Below are 22,251 nucleotides of genomic sequence, written 5' to 3'. Positions count from 1 at the left end.
GGTTTCTGTATGGACATCAGTTTTCAACTCATCTAGGTAAATACCTGGGAGTGTGATTGCTAGATTGTAGGGAAGACTATATTGAGCTTTGTAAGAAACTGGAAATATCTTTTGAAGTGGTTGTAAATAATTTGCTTTTAATTGCATGCCTTTTTCTTTCTCTCTTTCTTGTTTATCTTCTTTCCACCATTCTGCTTCTCACTGCCTGTCTGAAGCTGTTGAGTGAAATATTGCATGAGACCCGTCATTGGGGCTTTAAGTGGTTTAAGGTATGAAGACACCGCTTTTATGTCTGTTCTTCTGGGGCCACATAGCCTTCACCCACTGTCCTCTCCAGCTTTCATCATCCGTCCCTGTTTTTTTTTTTTTTAATCTGTCTTCTAATCCTACTGTTAATTTGCCTGAATGTATTAATTGTATGCACCTGCACCAAAGTAATCTACAAGTATTTGTTTGAAATATCTTAAAATGGCTTTTTTGGCTAGGGACATTCCATTGGGTTGGCCAAAATGTTCATTTGGTTTTAAGTACAAATAAAAGGCCTATGTTTCATTTTCATCAAGAACTGTACTAAAGAACGTATTCCCTCACAGAACAAACTTTTTGCTCAGCCGCAGTACTCACTATCTTCCTCAGGTCCAACATCTCCGTCTCTTGCCTCAGTTTAGCCTCTGACAAGAAATGCCCCTCCTGATAGAAGGAGGATCTGTGCATCTTGAATTTCTCAAGGAGCAATGGGAAATTGGGAACTGTCATTAAAACAAAATGCAGAACCTTTTCAAGCACGAGCAGAGGAAACCCATCAGAGGAAGATGATCCTTCTGCCTTTCCTGTGTTCTAACAGAACCCCCTTACTTACCTGTGTTCCCGCTACTTGCTGCCCTACGTGGAGACCACGCCCCACACTTAGGGAGGTGGGGCGATGATCCAGGGAAGGAAGCCCTCCCCTCACCTGTGTCAGCAGATGGAGAGGATGAAGGGACTCAGTCATACTGAGGGGGAAACTCAGGGGGTTCTCTCACCTTCGCTTTGCTCTTTTCCACATGATTTTCTTCTTCTGAAACTTCACTCTGCTCAACTTGTGGCAGGTTTTGTGTTTTGTTGGAGAGTCTGTACGAACACAGAGTAAAAAATTGCTCTCTTGTAAACCAGTTTCAGAGTTGCCGGGGGGTAGAAGCAACGTCTACCTTCAGCAATGTTGCTGTGAAGGTAAAATTTTGGACATGGTTTTGTTTTTGTTTTTTAGCACTTGAATGTTGTAAATACCTTTGCTGGTATTCTTCCAGAGTAAATTTATTTTCTAAAAGAGCACATTGCTAACTAAATGTTAAAGAACGCCTCTAAAATAGCAAGACTTTTTCCTTGTCACTCAGTAAGTTGGGTTTATATCTGTTCCTAAAGTGTATTTTTAAAAATTTTGAGCAATGAAAATATCTTCTCTCAATATGACTAATATGTGCATGAGTTCTGAGTTTTACCTTTTTTAAAATCCCTTCATGTTTTTTTTTGGAGTATAATTGCTTTATAATGTTGTGATATACAGCAGTGCCGTTTGCTGCTGTCCAACCATGTGACTTGGCTATATATGTACACCTGTCCTCTTGGACCCCCCACGCCATCACGTCCCACCCCCTAGGTCATCACAGAGCACCAGGCTGAGCTTCCTGTGCTATGTAACGGCTTCTCACTATCTATCTGTTTTACATGTGGTAGACAGAGGAGCCTGGTGCAGGCTACTGCCCATGGGGTCTCAAAGAATCGGACATGACTGAGCAACTTCACCTCACTACCTATTTTACTTTCAAAGCTCATTTATAATGGCAATACTTTTTTTTTTAATTGCCATTTTGCCATTGTTTGGCATGTATGTTTGGCATGTATGTTAAGTGTAAATTCTTGACCTAGAAGATAATGAGGTTTTACCAGTGGTTTGCTGGATATCTTTTTTATTTTTAACACAGATTTTTAAAAAATTTTTATTTGCATATTAAAATTGTGCAGATTTTAAAAATTATTTGAACAAAAATGTGACACCTGACTGAAGTGCGTTTCACAGCCTGCAGGACACCTTGGACCACTGTCGTCTCCACTCCAGGTCTCCCTGTCGCGCCCCGAGGAGCTCCCTTCAGCTTGCAAGTCCTCTCCCTTCCCGGTCAGCCAGGCCGGCAGGAGGGAGAGGCAGGCGCACCTCCTTGCCAGTAGCTTTTGGTTCTTTGGTGTGGAAACGGGCAGCACAGTCGCCTGAACGCGGTGCCGCTCCCTTTTGTGTAGTGCCTTTTGTGTAGCACTACACTTGTGTACCCTTCCTTTTGTGTCGTGCCTGGTGCACACGGGCAGCACATGCCTCATTACAGCTCGCCTGCTTGCTTCTCCTGCTCGATTGTCACTTCTGAAGGTGGTGAATTTTTCTCTGCGGTTCTGTCTTCCTCACTCTGGTTTGTCAGGTGTGATTGCAGAGGAAGTGGCGCTGGACGCAGGCATGTGGGGTCTGCACAGTGGCTGCTGCCAGGTGTCCTGTTTTTATTCTTCAATTCAGTCGCTCAGTCGTGTCCGACTCTTTGCGACCCCATGAATCACAGCACCCCAGGCCTCCCTGTCCATCACCAACTCCCAGAGTTTACTCAAACTCATGTCCATTGAGTCAGGGATGCCATCCAGCCATCTCATCCTCTGTCGTCCCCTTCTCCTCCTGCCCCCTGATCTCTCCCAGCATCAGAGTTTTTATTCTTAAGGATTTATTAAATCCCCTGCGGTTGTGAGTCTGCCCAGTCAGTTCCATAGCAGTTATCGCCATGATAGGGCGAGCACTGTTTCACACGGACCGGGTAGCGCCATGAAGCAGAACTGGTAGCTGGGCGGCCTGGAGAAGACGGTGCGGCAATGGGCCTGTGAATGGACTCCCCAGCCTTCCCATCGCCTTCTTACTTTCAGCTGCTGCCAAAATGGATAGCTTGTAGTCTGGTTTTATAAACCTAATCCTGTACTGATCTGAGTATTTATAGCAAATTACATTTTCCTCATGTTTAAATTGATAGTCATGCTCAGAAAATAAAATACTTTTACTTATGCTGCCTTTTCCATAAGCATTTATTGAATACCATATATTTTTCCAGATACTGAGCATTGAAAACAAGAAGGTACAGGATACAGCCTGTGCCTCAGGAAGTTCACGTTTATTGGGAAAGATTGGAGAATGAACCTGTCTTTAATCATGGTTCAGTTTGCTAAGTGCCACTGGTCAGGATCTGAATAGAGGGCTTTACAAGTAGAAGAGGAAGGGCCACTCTCACCTTCTGAGCGCAACAGCGTTGTGCCCATGAAATGCGTCTGTCTCTCTAAATAAACCCACTTTCACTTAAAAAAAAAAAAACTAGAAGCAGAAGGGCAGCATGTAATCCAGTGCAGAGAGATCCACAGAAGGCTTCCTGGAGGAGATGGCTTATGCATGCACTCAGTCTTATTTAGTGTCAGGCAAAGAAAAGGTTTTATTTATTTATCCATTCTAGGTTATTCTTTAGGCTTTGCTGAAGAATGTTAGCTGTATTATATGGTAGTAGAATTGTGACCACATCAGGTTTGTATTTTCAGCCCAGTTCCCTCATCTGAGATGCAAGCGAAGTCTCCTTCATATCGGCCGTGTATCTTTACTCCAGTATTTCACTGCCATCTCAACCGGAAGCCATCCAAATTCAGAGCTCTTGATTTCTCACTCTCCAACCAGTCTTTCCCTCAGGCTTTTTCATCTCATCTGAGAAAGCGCTCTTATCCTGCGGAACTCCTTAGGCGCTGTTGGTGGGAGGGGAGTCGAGTCCGAGAAGCGCAGGAGTGACAGCTCAGGTGCCGAGACTCTGTGCTGTGACTCTGGTTCAGAGGCCCCTCCAGAGCTGCAGGGAAACCTTCGTGCCCAGTGGCTAAGAAGCGGGCTCTCGAGCTAGACGCCTTGGTTGGAATTATGGATCCGCCACTTACAGATTGTGATCCCAGGCGAGTTGCTTTGCCTCAGCTGCTTGAGCGGTCGGAGAAGGGCACTGGTGTGTGCGTGGTGCTGCGAAGGTGCTGGTGTAACGTGTTGCACCTGCCACGTGAGGAGAGGCTGTGTGCATGCAGCACCTGGAGACAGGTGGGCGGTAGACATCAGCAACCTTGACACTTCTCTTGTCTCCACCATGGCCCTTGACAGCCCCATAGGGCGGGCTGGTCCCACCAGTCCAAGGCCCCAGAGAAACTTAGAATCCATAGACCCTTCCTGGTTGATCCAGCAACAGTGATGACATGCTTAAGTAACCGTTTTCATACATATGCTTCATACAAGTTTTCATCCTTGTCACTTAAGGAAATCCTTGTCCCCTCCCCTCACCTGGCCTGGAATTTGTAGCGTCTGCATCAGCTGAGGCTGCCACAGCCTACTAACAGGCAGGCCATGTGGTCATCATTCCGGCCACCGGATTCTTCATTCTCCGAGAGCATGTCTTAGGTCAGTGCAGGAGCATAGTCTGTCCATAATTTTCCAATTTACTTTCAGGTTTTCCTCTTGAAGATAGTTTGGACAGCTTTAGAAACGTATGCTGTGAAATAATGGGGAAATATGAGATGTCATATGAATTGATGGCTTTCAAACTGTGGTGCTAGAGAAGACTCTTGAGAATCCCTTGGACAGCAAGACAGTCTGTCCTAAAGGAGATCAACCCTGATTACTCATTGAAAGGACTGATGCTGAAACTGAAGCTCCACTGCTTTGGCCACCTCATGGGAAGAGCCTACTCATTGGAAGACTCTGATGGTGGGAAAGATTGAAGGCAAAAGGAGAAGGGAGCAGCAGAGGATGAGATAGATAGCATCACCAACTCAATAGACATGAGTTTGAACAAACTCCAGGATAGGGGTTTGTGAAGTGAAGGACAGGGAAGCCTGGCGTGCTGCAGAGTCGGACGCAACTGAGCAACAACAATGTGAGAAAGTTTGGTTGTCAGCAACGTAAACGGTGCTTTTAAAGCAGTTCACTGATTTCTGCAGACTTCATCATTCTTCATCAGTGCAAACACTGAAGATGCTGTTGTCATGAAACATTTTATTGATAAACATATGGAAGCTACGTGTTTAACATTCAAGGGTCTGAGGAGATGTGACAGTTAAATTCGCAGCCGTGATCTCTTCGCCGTGTGTAATCATTCCAGCATTTAAATTAGGCTCCTTCAAGATGCACCTAGTAAGTTTCCTTGTAGATGGTTGCTCTGGTGTCAGAGTTCGGGTCTCCTTTGTTATGGTGACTGGTTATGAAATGAGGCGCTTGACAGACTGAAGTGAGACTGCTGGAAATACGTCATGTCTGCCTTCACGGTGACAGCTGGCTACAAGGCAAACCCCACCAGAGCCTCTCTGCAGTTGACAGGGACTTCAAAGGCCACCAGTGCTGCCACTTCAAAGGAGGGTCCTGCCATCTCTGGCTGGTTGAAAGAAGCAGTTAAATGGCCATACCCAGCCGTAGCAGAAATCTCTGTGTTTAGACTTCTCCTTTTGATCTTAGAGAGATGTATGAAATGCGTGTTAAGTTAAAGGAATGATACAGTCTGCAGTGATGGCAACCCAATATTATTCTGCATTTCAATCCACTTGTTAGTGGAAATCACCCAAATATGTTCAAATAACAGCAAGTCTAAAGACTCAAGTGTCTCAGCGAACATTTGAAAAAGAGTTGAAAGTGTTTGAATGCTGTAGTCACCTTCACAAATGAGGAATAAATCAGATGTAAATTAAAATGAAACTCTGTGTGTTTTAAAAACTGTCCTTCAGTCTCTGCTTGTAATTTTTATCCCCCTTTAATTAGAAACTAGTTCTGAATGTTGATCGTAAGAATGAGAGACAGCAGCAACCTATGATCTCAAGGCTGATTTGCATGGTTTAAACTGACATTTCTCTATATTTACTAACTCTGTACTTAAAAACTTAAGTTTGTTCTATTTAAAATCTTATCCAGTTATGCTGGATACACTTTTGAAATAATCTTTGTATCATTATTGAACAAGCAAGCAAGCAGAAATCTCAGTTTTAATAAAACTTGTAATAGCAGATCAGAATCCTAACAAGCATCTTTTTGATAACAAGGAAAAGGCAGCAACGTGAAGTCTTCCAGTTATTAATAGAATGCCGTGACCTTTTGTTATTTATGGGGTTCCCCTCTTACCATATGTATTGTAGAAGGGTTAAACTAAGAAACCCTCAAATTCTTCCACCCTGAGCTTCTGTTTTCTTAGTTTCTTCCTACGTAAAATGAATAATTTAGACTTGCCAGAAGCTTGGGCCAGTATAACTTCCTCTCTTGTTTTGCCAGATGGGGTCAGTAGACAACAGCTAAAGAAATTAGAAAGGAAAACTGAAGCCCCCAGGAAATAACCACATGTGATGGTTATGATCCCCCCCACAAAAAAATCCCTATATTCATCAGTAATTTGTAAAGTAATTCTTAAAAAGAAATTAAGAATCACTTTAATTTGTGAAGTAGTTCTTTAAAAGACAACTTCTTTTTGTCTTTCTCTGTTCCTGTCTTCCTTTTAGGAACTTTCTGGTAAAATAGTGCATGCTTATATTTATCCTGGAACTTCAGGAAATATCTGTTTCTGAATTTCAGCTTGATTTTTTTTTCTTTTTATTCAACTAAAAGACCACATCTGCATTTTCAGAAGTTAAATGAAAATAGTGACTGCAGTGGAGAAGGAATAAAACTTTGGCATGCCTCACGTTGAGCCCAGAGTTGAGGGCCGCAGTCTATAGATCTGGATTTCCAAGCAGGCAGTTGTTAGGCTTGTGTCCACCACGTGTGACTGCTGCTGTACTGGGAGGCGCTTATGGAATCTTCCTGGCAGGTCTGTGACAGATGATGGTCTGTTTGCTCGTACCGCGTTCTCGGGGTGTTTGGCCCTTACCCTGGACTCTCCTCCTGAGCAGTCTGATAAACTGAGTTATTGACGACAGAGGCAGTCATCCAAAATGCAGACAGAGGTACAGTCGTGGGAGCCAGATGGCTTCCCGCTGGTGTTTATATGCAGTTTATGTTCCTCTTGGCTGCGCCTTCCTGGATGTTTTTAATGAAACCTATTTTCCTAGAGAAATCTGCACAGCGGGGCTGGGCTTGCACAGCAGAGAATTCTCGTGTATGTGTGTGGCATGGCCCAAGCTCTGCCTCGGTGCTCACTGGTCTCTTCCTATGGCCTCCACCCTCTTGAGTGAATGAAGGTGTGCAGGGCTCTGAGCCAGAATCAGGTGACGTGGGTGCTGTGGCGTTTTCTGTTTATTAGCGGTGATGGAGGGCGAGGCCCCTAGTGCCTCTAGGCCTCTGTGCTCTCACCTGTGTGGAGTCAGTTATCACCCCGACAGGTGTTCTGGTTTTCTGTAAAGGCAGGACACAGATGTTGAGCCTCATTTATTATGGCCAGACCAGAACAATCCTGCATAGAGTGTATGAGTGTGTGCATGCTCACATGTGAGTTCCCTCTTTGTGTCCTTGGGTTGCCAGACATTAAATCCCACACTTTTACTTTTCTCCTTTAGCTAATAATAAACTTTTTATACGGACGAATAATTGTCTTTTGCCAGTATTTTCTTTGTAACCATTTTTTCAAGGGTTATATTGAAATCACGTTTTCTCTACAACATATATCTCTAATTAATGAAGTAGCACTTTTTACTTCTAGGTAGCTGCTTGATTTTTTTTTTTTTTTAGCAGTACAAATGATAGGGATTAAAATTTCCAGTTAAAATGTCAATAAGTTTTTGTTTTTATTGGTGAAAACTTAAGGAAACAGTCCGAAACTGTTTCATGCAGATTGTGCATTTGACCTTAGAGGAGGGGGCTCTAGCTCTAAATGTTTTGACTTCATGCTAGGAAGAGGACTGCTGTTTTCTGTAATAAAGTTGAATTACGGTTTTCTCCCTGTGAAGTGACCATATAAATTTTTAATTTTATTTTTAATTTGAGGATAATTGCTTTACAATGTCATGTTAGTTTCTGCTGTACAGCAAAGTAAGTCAGCTATACATTATATATATATGCCCTCCCTCTTAAGCCTCCCACCCACCCCTCACCCTGCCCCTCTGGGTCAGCACAGAGCGCCGAGCTGAGCTCCGTGTGCTGCACGGCAGCTTCCGACAGCTGTCTGTTTACACATGAGAATGTCTGTATGTCAGTGCTGCTCTCCCAGTTCCCTCCATCCGCCCCTTCCCCTACTGGGTCCACAAGTCTGTTCTCTGTGTCTGTGTCTCTGTTCCTGCCCCGCAGATGGGTTCATCAGTATCATTTTTCTAGATTCTATACATATGTGTAGCCAACTAACTTTAAGGAAATGTCTTCCCCAAACCTAGACAGCTTGCACAGCCCTTCTAGTGTCTTCTGTGTCCTGGTGTGTTCTATATCTATTCCTTGGTGGCTCAAGTGGTAAAGAATCCACTTGCAACACAGGAGACCCGGGTTCAATCCCTGGGTCGGAAACAGCCCCTGGAGAACGGAATGGCTCTACCCACTCCAGTATCCTTGCCTGGAGAATTCCATGGACAGAGGAGCCTCGTGGGCTACAGTCCATGAGGTCACAAAGAGTCCGACTCGACTAAGCGACTGACATTTTCACTTTGACTTTCCAGCAATGCACAAAAAAATTTTTTTTCAGGAGAGAACTTACCAGAGCTCACAGTTCAAGGAGAAGTCTTGTCCTGGTTCTTCTTGTGTTTCTTTTCCTGAGTTAACTCACCCAGGTGCAGAAGAGGTTAAAATGATGGTTGCCGCGTCTTCTTCACTGGAGAAAGAAAATGTAATGTCATCTAGATTATCTCTGCCCTCCTTTCTCACAGGTGTAGAAGAGGAGCCATGCAGTTTATGTGGACCCAGGAAATTATTAATTTTATATTTTACTTGGTTCTGGTACAAGCTATTTGTTGCTAAAATAAGCAGTTTATAGGAGAAATTAATCAAGTAATGGTCTCTGCAAAAAAAAAGTTTTCAGTGCTTACTTCAGATTTTGAGCTCTTAGTTTCGATGTTGTGTCACCAGGAAATCACCTAAATAGAATCGATCATGAGATAAACATTGGCCCCTCCACAGCCTCTTTCCGGCCGCTGTGACTCAGATCATGGAAGTTCTCCCAGCAGGAGGACGTTTTTACTTTGCTTTAATAACATGCACCCACATTTTATTGATGTCTGAGTTTTCAGGCTCCACAGTGGAGTAATGAGTACTTAATATAGGATTTATCTACCCACGCCCTCTGTGAAAATTGAGACGGCTTGAAAAAGAAGCATTTCTTTCACGTTATTGTGTTTCCACTCTTTTCAAATTTATCTCCAAGTTGAAGATGTGTCAGCCACAGCATGCTATTCCTGGAAACGTAAAGGCAGCTGCCAGTGGAGGGGCACAGCCAGTCAACGTGAATCTAGCTCCTTGATGAGTTGGCTTTAACTGTACGGGTGTTCGGGAGCCACATGCAGCATCAGATGTTATGGTGCATCCTAGGGGAATGTGAAGCCTATTTTGAAGGACATTAAAAAAAATTTTTTTTGTACATTTCTCACCCATGGGAGCACATTAATTATTCAAAGTATCATTTGCTGATTTTTTTTAAAAATACATATTTTTAAACACATGTCACTGCACCAGGTTGTAGTTGGGACGTGTGAGCTCTAGCCCTCTGGCCAAGGATCAAACCTGGGTTTACTGCATTGGGAGCATGGAGTCTAAGCCAGTGGACCACCAGGGGAATCTCATCATTTGCTGATTTTATTTGGGACTGTTGGAGAAATCCAGCAGTGCATCAGAAGGCAAGAAATCAAGGGACTCCCCAGCCAAGTGGTAGTTTCTGCAGTGTCTTCTTTGCGACTTGTGCTAAGGTTTGGGTTCCTCATAGTGTCAGGAGGCTAACAGACAGCAGTGGTATCTGACAGTTGCCAGATAACACAGTGCTTAATTCAGTGCTCTTTGTCACCTCAAGAATCACTTATATCTTATTTTCAATAAACAGAATAGGAAGTTAAAACTAATGCTATCATATAAGTCATGTGCATTTAAATGGAAACTAAACAAATAAAACTTTTAAGTTCCTATTTTGGTAGCGTCTGATTCATTTTGAAGTGCCCGCCCTCTTCAGGGAACCTAGTTAGTTTTACTGTTGTTCCTCTCATCTTGGATTTTACCAGACTCTGTCTCCCTCAGCCCCTGATCATCTGAGCTCTGTTCCATCACCCCAACACTGTTCAGGGCTTTCTTGCCTTAACCTAGCTCTTCAGCTCCTCTTTTCCCTTTTATGTTTCCTACTAGATCACCAGAGTTTACAGATTCATGTCTCTTCCTTCACCCCATCAGCAAATATTCACTGAGTGTCTGCTCTGCTCCAGGCCCTGGCACTTACCTTCTTACTTTACTTCTGGAGCCACTTTGACCTTCTTTGCCTGTTAATCTGTCCTTTCCCCTGGGATCTCCCCACAATCCTTTCTGGTGATCATGGCCGTTGTTTAGTCGCCAAGTTGTGTCTAATGATTTGCGACCCTGTGGACAGTAGCCCACCAGGCTCCTCCAACCATGGGATTCTCCAGGCTAGAATGCTGGAGTGGGTTGCCATGTGCTTCTCCAGGGGATCTTCCCAACTCAGGGATCAAACCTGCGTCTCCTGAGCTGGCAGGTGGTTTCTTTACCTCTGAGCCACCTGGCAAGCCTTTCTGGTGATCAGTAAATGTTTATTCTGCACCTCGGGGTTGGAGGACGGACTCTCAGCTGTCCTGTTTCCTGTTGCCCTTCATAATGCTGTCCAGCACAGCCTTATGGGAGCCTCTGCTTCCTCAGGGCTCAGGCTGTTCAGCTGAGGTGTGAAGCTTTTCCGTGAAGTGTTTCCTGCCTCACTGACTTGAGCACCCACATGGATGACCCATCTGTCTGGCTTCTCCACTTCCTGGCCCGAGAGGTCACTGCCTCTCGGCAGTGGGATGGCCTTTCTTCATCCCACATCTGACATCCTTGATCTTATTACTGTAGTCCACCTCCAACTGCCTCATGACAGCGCCTTCCTCTCAGATCACTTTTCCTGTCACCTCAGCTTTCAAGGTCCCACGACAGCTGTCTGTGTGTGTCATTAGAGCCCCTGTGTCTTTTTTCACTTTATCCTAGCCCCTCTCTGTTCAGCTTAGATTCCTTGGTCCATTGTTTTAGTTGTCCTGATCTTAACTGTAAATCCTCTTGCTCCTGTTTCGTCCCGTCCTTTGGTACCTTCTTGTTGCTTTAGGGAGAAAAGCCCAAACCCCTCGTGAGGCCTTCTCAGTCCTTCTGCGTCTGACCGCTTCCTGCCTTTCCTGCATGTGGCCTCCCTTCTTTCCGTGTTCTCAGGGCTTTGCTTTCACCTTTTTTATCTTCTCAGATCGACATGTGCTTTCGCACTTCAGGACTTCTAAACACGCCAGGCCCTGGAGCTGGAGTACTGTTTTCCTCCGCACCAGCTCCTTGACTTCCTTGGGGGATCTTTCTCTCGGTCCCCCACAGCATGGATGAAGGCCTCACGCTGCTTATCCTCATGGCATCCTGTGCTTCCTTACATGAATCTATTCATGATTACACATTGCTGAGTGTGATTAATAAATGATTGTATCTTTGTGTGGACTCTGAGCGCAAGGGCAGTCGGGAAGCATGTATGTCTGTCAAGCCCTGGTGGTATAACACAGTGCCTGGCACATGGGGGAGGATTAAGTATCTGGATCGGGGAAGAGAAGGGAGAGAAAAGAAGGATAGAAAGATGCAGAAGTGGGCCTGGGAATGCTCCCTGGAGGGATCGTTAGATGCAGTCATGGAAAGCTGTCTTAGGACTTTTGGACGCTGATGCCCTACGGCAGAGCAGCAGCATCTGTGCACGCAGTGGCACCTCACTGCCTCAGTTGGAATCCCAGCTCTGCCTCCTCTGGCTGTGTGACCCGGAATGAGGCACTTGAACCTGCTAAACCCCATTCCCTCTTCGGTAGAACTGAGGATAATATTAATACCACCTCATAGGATCCTTGTGAGAATTTAATGAGACAACACATGTAAAGTGCTTAGAGCATTTCAAAGGACTCAAATAGTACCAGTCACTATTATTCTTATTGTAATAGCTGTAATGGTTCCATATTCATAAATATGCTGGTGTATGTCTTACCACAGAAGTACCATGTGTTGGCCAGAAGAACATACTGGAATAAAGAGATTTCTTATATAAATGCTAGCATAAATCTCTTGGGAATTCTATAAATTCAAATTCTCCTGTGAGTACTGATTGTGAGACACCTGCAGCAGTTCGTTAGGAGAAGTTAGTGGAATGTGTACGTGTAGGTATGTGTGTCTGTTCTCATTCATGCTTCAGTCAGGCTTCTCAACTCAGGAGCTAGGTGACTTTTTTCTTTGGTGATTGTATAGCAGAGTGAGTCTTAATCTAGAATTTTGTTGAAATCAGGAAAACGAGTGGACTTGCCGTGTGAAAATCTGACTTATCAGTGAATGCCTAACCTCTAAATAATCTTCTTTTTGTGCCCTTCCTTTTTTCTTCTGATTATTTTCCTTTTCTCTTTGGAGACTTAGGCCGCTTATCTTCCCAAGAAATTCTGACAAGATTTTTCAGAAGCATCCTGAAAACTGCAGACAGCGTTTTGCTCTTGGTTGTGGGAAGCGTGGAGACAGCTTTGCCAGCCCCGCGGCACCCAGGCTCTTTGCTGCCTAGGGAAACTGGCCCGTGGTGAAGCCGTAACTTGTTCCCTTCTGATTCTCAGTCGAAGTTTATTAGCTTGTGATTTAAGCAAACCATCTGGTGCTGCTGGCACTGCACACTGTCCGCCTAGAGCTCCCTACTTAATGTCTTAGTGGAGGCAGTTTAGGTTACATACTTGAATCCCTACTCTGGTCTGGACTTTTTTTTTAATGTCTTAAAACATGTGCTTTTGAAAATCGTACTGTGACCCGAAGCACATTTTAAAATCGTGGAGAATTTCTTCGTTGTTTGGTGTGGTGTGTATTACTTCTTTTCTTCTACTCAGCTTTCATTACCTTCATGTCTGAATTCTTGTTCAGTCGCTAAGTTGTGACTTCAAGGACTGCAACACGCCAGGCTCCCCTGTCCTTCACTATCTCCTGGAGCTTGCTCAGACTCATACCCATTGAGTCGGTGATGCCATCCAACCATGTCATCCTCTGTCACTCCCTTCTCCTCCTGCCCTCAATCTTTCCCACCATCAAGGTCTTTTCCAATGAGTCAGCCCTTTGCATCAGGTGGCCAAAGTATTGGAGCTTCAGCATCAGTCCTTCCAAGAATACTCAGGATTGATTTCCTTTAGGATTGACAGGTTTGATCTCCTTGCAGTCCAAAGGACTCTCGAGTCTTCTCCAGCACCACAGTTCAAAAGTAGCTGGCGCTCAGACTTCTTTATGATCCAACTCTCACATCCATACATGACTACAGCGTCTGTACCCAAAACTACATAACAACTATTGTAAGGTGGGCATGAAACGGGATGAATGTCCGAGTGGAGACAGCTGACTGTGTTCTCTGGGCCTGTGGAAAAGTAACAGAAAGTGAAGAATTTCAGTTTGGCTTTGAAGCTGTTTCCCTGGCTTGGAGCCAGAGTATAAATCAGGTGATTAGTTGGAAGTCCTGGTTTACAGGACCATTCTTGCATTAGATGCCAAAATGCTTTAAAGGCTATTTGGATAAATGTATGATCTGAGGTGGAACTACCTTGAGGGTCTGGCACTCAAATGGATGGGAAATTAAGCAATCCTTAAGAAAGCAGTGTTTTACTAACAAGCAGAATTCTGTGAGTGTAACTTTGGAATGAAAGGTAGCACATGTCTGTAACCATGGCAGACTAGATGCTGGGAAAATAATTCCAGAGAAACAATTGAGGATGGCTAATAAAATATGCATTCATACATTGTCAAGAATGTAGGGCATTCTCAGGCCAGGGGGTGAATTGAGAAAGAATTCAAAGATAAGTTATTGTTAAGCTGTTGAACTTAAATGCTGGGTTTTCATCTTGGCAGGATGAAAGAAAAGGTCCATGGTAGCCTAAGGTGAAGAGTCTAACAGACAATCAGTTCTCTCTTTTTGTAGAAACGGTCCGTGATGCCCAAAATTGGTCCTATGAAAACACTAAGAAAATTAACTGGTCTTTGGTGAGACTAAAGAGAAAAAGAGAAGGCTCAGTGAGCAACTGTTGGAATGATCCAGGGCTCATAAGTCCTGCAGGTATTAACAAGAATAGGGGTATCATTGCCAGTATATTTGAAGACTTAGGCTAAATGAGCAAATGCCAAGAAAAATGAAACTTTAGCAAAACTAGCTAAATATGAAAAAGAAAACCTGGAAAAAAAGAATTGGTAATAAAATTTTTTCCCACAAATTTCAAGCCCAGAGAGTTATATTGGTGATTTTTAATAAACATAAAGGAGCAGATAATTTCATTCTTACGGTAGCAATTCCAGAAACTATAAAAGGAGGGACATGTTTTATAAGGCCAGCATAATTTCCCATCAAAACTTGACAAAGCTAATGCGGGAAAGGAAAAGTTTAGGCCTGTCTCAACCATGAACATAAATATAAAAATTCCTAAACAATATATTGCCAGTCCACAAGTGGTGTATGTGAAAAAGAAATGCTTGAAGTGAGGTTTATTCCAGGATTACAATACTGGTATCATCAGAAGATGAATTGCTGTAGTTTGGCACAATAAATTCCACTCTTTTCACACAGTGGAATATCATACAGTCATGAGAACTACAGAACTACAGTTTGACCCAGCAATGTAGATGAATCTCACAGATGTAACACTAGTGCTTAAAAGTATATACTATGTAATTCCATTTGTATAACCTTAAAACAAATAGACTAGAGTGTTGCAATAATGGTTACACTTTACCTAGAAAAGGGATATGAGGGTGGGGGTCCTGGTGATACTCTGGTTGTTGGTTTGCCAGCTGTTTACATAGATTTGTTCACTTAGAACTCTTCAGATTGTACATTTATTATTTGTGTGTTTTTAGCTCAATAAAGGTTTACTAAAAGTTTTAGATACATAAGAGTATGTGTAGAGTGGGCTTGGGGCTTTCCTGGTGGCTCAGTTGGTAAAGAATCCGCCCGCAATGCAGGAGACCTGGGTTTTATCCCTGGGTCAGGAAGATCCCCTGGAGAAGAGAATGGCTACCCACTCCAGTATTCTTGCCTGGAGAATCCCATGGACAGAGGAGCCTGGTAGGCTACAGTCCATGGGGTCGCAAAGAGTCGGACACAATTGAGCGACTGTAACTTTCACTTTTCCGAGTGGGCTTACCTTTGTATAGAAAGAGGAGGAATAATGTATTCTACATGCTTGTGTATATATAAGGTACCCCTTCAAGTTACCTAAGAAACTGATACCATAGCTTGCCTGGAGCAGTGAAAGACAGGATATGAATTAAACTGATAATGCGGAGTCATCTTTATTGACAGTCTTCAAAAAGGCAAAGCCTTTTTGTTGTAAAGCTTGCAGATATGTGAGTATATATCCGAGGAGATCTGCATAATAACACAAGTCTTCAGAGCAGGTGGGATAGTCAGAATGCTATTGGCTGAAAACAGTAACTTGACCCCTTCTGAAAAGATACTCAAAGTAATTCAAGCGCCAGCAAACTAAATGTATCTGTTTACTGTTAGTTTTTAACAGCTATTTGTTGTTGTTCAGTCCCTCAGTTGTGTCCGCCTCCTTGTGACCCCGTGGACTGCTCACGCCAGGCTTCCCTGTCCTTCACCATCTCCCAGAGCTTGATCAAACTCATGTCCATTGAGTCAGTGATGCCATCCAATTGTCTCATCCTCTGTCGTCCCCTTCTGCTCTTGTCCTCAGTCTTTCTGAGCATCAGGGTCTTTTCCAGTGAGTCTGCTGTTACCAAACTACTTATACTCAGCTTTACCTCTGAAAAGGATTGTATTAATAACCAAGATTATTTCTTGTCAGTAATCTTCTGATTGGTATACTTGGCTGTTTGGTTATCTTGCTGAGGTTGCTTTTAGGTGATAACAGATACTTTTTGTCTGCATATTTTGGCCTCTTGTTTATTTAAATAATTCTAATTTTTGGAACCATATGATAACTGATAAAGCTCTGGCCTTGCTCTCCTAGTTTCTTGTTTCTTCTCAGCATCTGTCCTCTTTCTCTCTGGTGTGTTTACAGGTCTTTCTCGAGCATCCTGTCTCTTCTCCATCTGGTCGTAGAGATACATTTCTTCTTTTCTTTCTGCCTTTCTTGAGAAAACTCTACCTACCTGGCTTTAGAGCAAGAAATTATCGATTGAATTCTAGCTGTTCCTTTAGCTCAAAATTCTTGGTGATGGTGTAAACAGAAGAACCTCAGTTTGAACAAATAAAAGTGACTCATTTATATTTATTCTGCATCTGGTATTAGTCAAGTTTAATAGCTTTTGTGTCCTAAAACCCTTCTAGAAATGTTTATTATGATTTTGGTCCTTATATTTTTATCTGCATTATAGTGTTATTTCCATGAAAGTTTCTGGACTATTTCCAAGTAAGTTCCTTTAAAGGGGTTGTCTGTGGCAGAGTGTTACTTCTTGAACTGATATTCTTGCATTTATCAAAAAGAAAATGAAGTTCTTTGTGTCCTCAAGTGGAAATGATTAAGAGCAGCCATGGGAGATGCAGTTCTTTACCTGCCACGTGTGTGTGATACAGTGAGAGCAGGATTTCCGATGTGCGTGTCTTCAATGTTGTTGGCCCAGGTGCTGCCCACCGCCCAGCTCCTCTGACTGTCTCCAGCCTGGGCCCTCAGTTTCTGTCTTTTTCCATATCCCTCGCAGGTGGAAGAGTTACTAATGGCCATGGAGAAGGTGAAGCAGGAGTTGGAGTCCATGAAGGCGAAGCTGTCCTCCACTCAGCAGTCGCTGGCCGAGAAGGAAACGCATCTGACCAACCTCCGGGCCGAGAGAAGGAAGCACTTGGAGGAAGTGCTGGAGATGAAGTAAGTATTTTTACCACGTTCTCCACTCGCCAGCAGTGCTGGTCCTCGTCACTTTTCATCTTCTGGCCGTTGGCTACCCCGACACACTTAAGGCTAACCTGCTCCTTAGATTTGGGACAAATCCTGGTCAAATAGAAACAGGTTTTGCCTCCTTCTTGTTGAAAAATAAGTCCTCTAGAGTATGTATCTGTGTCCAGTTGTATCTCTGAAACTCCTAAATCCACAGTCTCCTTGACCTAAAGTCAATAGACGTTCTGAGCCCAGCCAGCGCTTTAAGCTGACATCATCTCTTGTTTCCTCCTACTTTGAACCATCAGTAAATGTTGACTGTGAGAGTTCAGAGAAGCTGAGGGTCTGCTGTGACACCTCAGTGTGTGTTTTCATGGGGCGTGATTGTTGTGATGTCACGACAGGGGCCAGGAGTTGAGGAAACAGATGATGAAAGTTGAACACTTTCCCATTGCGAAGGGACAGACCCAAAGATACCCACTTCAGTCCCTTGTTCATTATTGTATCAGAGAGCCTAGTTCTGCAGTACATCAGGAAATAATAAAATTCAGAAGGAAGTAGCAGAATTGTCTTTATTCACTGACAGTATAATCATCAAGCGACACATAAAAATCAGTTGTTTTTCTCTATGTTCACAATCAGCAAATGGAAACTGAAATTTTAGGAAATGTTATTTATGATGACATCGAAATGCGTAAAGCACTGCAGAATAAATTTAATAGAAATGGCACAAGATGTCTACATAGAAAACCCCAAAATATTAATGAGAGAAAATAAAAAATATCTAAAAAAATACAGGGATATGCCTAGTTCATGATTTGAATTATTCAAAGTTTAAGCTGCCCATTTCCCCCAAGTTCATTTATTATTGCAGCACAATCCCAGCCAGTGTCACAGGGAGCTTTTTGTAGAAACTCACAAAACTGGAATTTTAAATTTGCATTAAATTGCGGTGGATCTAGCCAAAAAACAGAGTCAGTTTTTACTGCCTGACTTGTAGTCTTGGTATACAGTCAGTAATAAAAAGTGTAGAAGGGTGTGAAGGCTGACATGTAGAAGAACGGAGCAGAATAGAGAATATATTACAGACCCACTGGTACACGGTCACAGGCACCAGTGTAATTTAGCAGGAAGCACTATATGATGCAGATACAGCTCAGTGCTACGTGGCAGCCTGGATGGGAGGGGGTTTGGGGGGAGAATGGATACATGTGTGTGGACGGCTGAGTCCCTTGGCTGTTCACTTGAAACTATCACAACGTTGTTAATCAGCCATACTCCAATACAAAATAAAAAGTTAAAAAAATAAAATAAATGATGCAGATACAACTGAATGTCCGTAGGGCAAAGTGAGGTAGGGACCTCATACATATGCAGAAATTAATTCAAAGTGAATCATATACCTAAACATAAAAGGAAAAACCACAGACTTCTGGAAGAAAGTGGGAAACTTTGAAACAGGCAAAAACTTTTCTTTAGTACATATAATACACTAACCATAAAAGAAAACAATTGATCAGTTGTACATCATCAAAATTAAAGGCTGTTCTTCAACAGATACCATGAAGAAAATGAATGGTAAAGGTATAAGGTATTTACATGAAAAGGATTTTCGTATGTAACTCTGCAGATGATCGTTAAATTTCTAGGCTATTTTGTCTGTTTCTGTAGGATTTACCCTATTGCATTAATCATTGATTTGTAAACTTTGTCAGCTTCCTCTATACTCCTGACATTTGGAAGTGTTGCTCATCTTGAATTCTGAGCAGCAAGCACAGTACCCAGCACACTGGCACTCAGTAAATATTCTTTGAATTGTGCCGAATCACTCTCCCATTATGTGTTCTAAGAGGATTTGTAACCAGATCACTGATGGTTTTAAACAGCCTGCATATTGTTTGTCCTTTCTGCACATTAAACCTTTAAGACAGATGGAACGTTGTTTAGATCCGGAGTTCTTTAGAGTTCTTTTCTCTCTGGCTTAATATTCTAGGAAGCTATTTTGTTAGGATGCCTGTCAGGATAGGAACAGTTGCCGAGGAAACATCTGTAATGTACACCTCGAGTTTATACCAGAGTCACTGTCGGGGAACAGGTGAACCCCTCCTCTTAGCAGAGGATGTCTTTGCTGTGTGTGCGGAAGCAGTGATGGCTGGCTTCGTTCTGTTTCTTCTTTGCCTTTTCTTCCACATAATGACATTCTCCCAGGACCCGTGGACGTTGGTATAATTTTCCACGAAGAATTAAGTTACTTCTTTTCAATGTTTGTGGCCATATGTGTTTGATTGGAGATACTGTTGGTCTCCAGAGCAGGGTGGTTACTGCCTAGCAGAGACAGCAGTTTGATCTTAAATTAAGCTTAGCTTCACGGAGAGGGCAGTGTACACTCTGCAGTGAACCTACCAGAGCACAGCTGCCCGCTTGGGCTCGGGGGTTGGGATCACTTTGGTGTTGTCTCTCAAGCTCACAACATTCCAGACAGACCACAGTCCCGTTGGTCTTCCTTGTCTTCAGCCACATCTACCCTGCACACCTTCCTTCTCTCTCACCATTTCTTGTTTTTATCATGCTGTCTTGCTTGTTTATATTTCCTATATGTTTGCATTTTCTTAGCTCACTTATAAAATATTTATAATCCTCGAATGTGTCTTAATTGCCTTTATCCGGTGTTCCAAATCTGGAATTGACAGTTAATGTTATGAAAAGAGACAGTAAAAACAGGACAGTTCTCTCATAAAAGTGTGAGTGACTCATTCAAAAAATATCTTACACATTGGGGAAATAGTCACGATACAATGTTAAGTAAAAAAAAAAGGCAGAACCCACACTATAAAACTGATTTTTCTGTGCATATATGGGTGTATTTTTAACAAAGATAATAAAAACTGGGAAGAATAATCCTCAAAATGTTAAAAGTACTGATCTTTGAATGGTGGAAATATGGATCTTTCTCTTCTTTCTTTCTCATACTCGTTGCATTTTCTAATTTTTCCATAATAAGCATGTATTAGTCTTAGATAAAACATGGCTGTCCGTTGGGACAGAACAGGGCTAGTATGGTTGATTCAAATGTGTGTTTGGATATTATTTATTTACTTTTTTAGAAAAAGAATCAAGCTGTCTATGCATTGTCTTGTGTGTGTGTGTGTGTGTGAAAGGCAGATATTTTTATAGAATTGTATTTGTCTTAAGGTTTTGTTTCCTGAAAGCCTAAAATACCTGAAATGTGTTATGTGAAGAGAGTTTTTCATTTCAGTTTTCCTCTGTGGAAAGCATGTAATGTCATCCATGTAATATGGTAGGTGCCTGTGTATGCCTGACTGTTTCTGGACTCCGTGTGGTTTTCCATTCACCTGTATGGCCGTGTTAGTTGGTCACTGTTTTATATACTGTTTTAAGTTCTGGTGTATGACAGGCAGGGCTTCTGCGGTAGCAGGAAGTAAATAATGGTAAAGGTGGTCAGAGGGTAAAGAATCTGCCTGTAATACAGGAGACCCTGTTTCAATTCCTGGACAGAAATCTCCTCAGTGTTCTTCAGTCAGAATCACCTGGAACTTTACTCTTTCATAGAAATTTTACAGTGACACTGACTAGATTCTTCTTGAAAAAAATTCCTTTGGGGACTTTGATAAGAATTTGCATTTTTTATAGACGTAACAGGCAAAATTAGATATTTTTATAACAGTAAGTCTTGCCATCTACTTACATAGCCTATTTATCCATTTATGTTTTCTTCTATGACCTTCATTGGTATTTTGTGCATTTTGCCAGCAAAATTCTCACACATCTCTTATTAGATTTATTTCTAGATAGCTCAGTTACTGCTATCATGAATATGGGCACTTCTGGGTTATTTTAGCTCATGCTTGATCCCTCATTGTCATTTTCTGTTTTATGGAGTGTTTTCATGAGTCTGGAGCAAGAGGGAAGGGTCCTTATATGTTGGCTTAGTTCTTAATATTTATCAGAAATTTAAGTTCCCATTTAAACCAAATTTATTTTCAAAATTTTGGTTTTTTCCTTCTGTCAATTTTTTTGGCCTTTTATTTTTTGTATATTTACATACTTTTCCTTCTTGAAGTCTTCAAAATCCATAACAAGGACTTTGATTGCTACTTTTTAGACAGAACATCTGTTGCAAAGTTTTTGCCATTTCTTCAGGGATGGGGTAAATTACAACTCTCTTAAACCAAAATTTTATGTGGAAAGGCAGCAAGAGGGAGTGATGAAAGATGTGCTGGCCCTTCTTCGTCTCTGTTTCTAAATGTTGTTTTGTTCTCTTAAATTTCTGTAAGGTGGGGAGTCGATTCTGCCTAAGAATTTTCACCTTTACCCAAACTCTGTGTGTGTTGTGGAATAGTTTATTTTTCCAGTATACTGTAAAGAAAAAAACCTTTCTGTTCCCAGCCTGCTCACGATACAGAGCTCCTGTTGCTTTGGCTCCGAGTTCCATTCTGCCTCATGATAAACACCTTCGTATCTCATTCTGTCTTAGACTCTGTGGGCTCTGGGAGCAGGCCCACAGAGGAGACTCACTGTGCTGTCCAAATGAGCCATGACAAGCATGGGAGTGGAATTCGCTGCTGGGAAGTAGACCAGGTGGTATTCAGGGGGCTAGTTCCATGTGGTAATTGCACAACCCATCTGTATGAAAGCAGAAACTAGAGGAGTGACGCTTTCTAGCCACTAATCTCTTGGAGAGATAAGACAGTCACACTGTACTCGTGTGTTTCCATTTCCCCACATAAAATTGTGCCGGAGGACATTTCTTTTTATTTCTAGGTCTGATTTTTTTTAAGTTGTTTTATTTTTCTTTTATAGGCAGGCTTAATGTGACTAAACCCCTCAGTATGAAGACCCTAAGGCACCAGGGTCAAGTCGTTGTGTTATTAAGTGGGTCCTCCGGCCCGTTCTGCTGGGGATGAAGCCCTGTGGCTCAGGCTGTCAGTGGTTCCAGATGTGGAAGAGGACCTCATCGGAGGGCTTCTTCACCAGAACAGATATACACATCCAGTTGGGCCTGTGCTAATTGAGGGAGTGTTTTCCTCCCCTCTTACTGTTGCTCCATCTGTTAGAAAGTATCCAGATAATTGCACAACACATACAGACTTTGATGTATCCATTACATGCAAACAGTGGAAGTGCTTCAGCATGCTTGTTTTGGGGACAGTTCATCCGGGGACAGCGGGCAGATCCTTCTTCTTACCAGCCACCATTCTGGGATGCCCAGATGGGTCCAGAGGCAGA

General features: G+C 42.7%; 1 protein-coding gene across 12 annotated transcripts in view; it reads left to right on the top strand.

Moving 5' to 3' along the window:
• The window catches only part of ERC1 (ELKS/RAB6-interacting/CAST family member 1), a 268,320-nt gene that overhangs the window by 135,347 nt on the left and 110,722 nt on the right, over positions 1-22,251 (top strand). For all 12 annotated transcript variants that reach the window (XM_027540950.1, XM_027540947.1, XM_027540951.1 and 9 more), the window contains one exon: positions 16,835-16,995. In XM_027540950.1, the coding sequence (XP_027396751.1) occupies positions 16,835-16,995 (161 nt within the window). The remainder of the gene's footprint in view (positions 1-16,834; positions 16,996-22,251) is intronic.

The sequence above is a fragment of the Bos indicus x Bos taurus genome, chromosome 5, assembly GCF_003369695.1.
Source record: "Bos indicus x Bos taurus breed Angus x Brahman F1 hybrid chromosome 5, Bos_hybrid_MaternalHap_v2.0, whole genome shotgun sequence".
In the NCBI taxonomy this organism is placed as follows: domain Eukaryota; kingdom Metazoa; phylum Chordata; class Mammalia; order Artiodactyla; family Bovidae; genus Bos; species Bos indicus x Bos taurus.
Note: the sequence above shows the minus strand (reverse complement) of the source record. Positions and strands in the feature narration are given on the sequence as shown.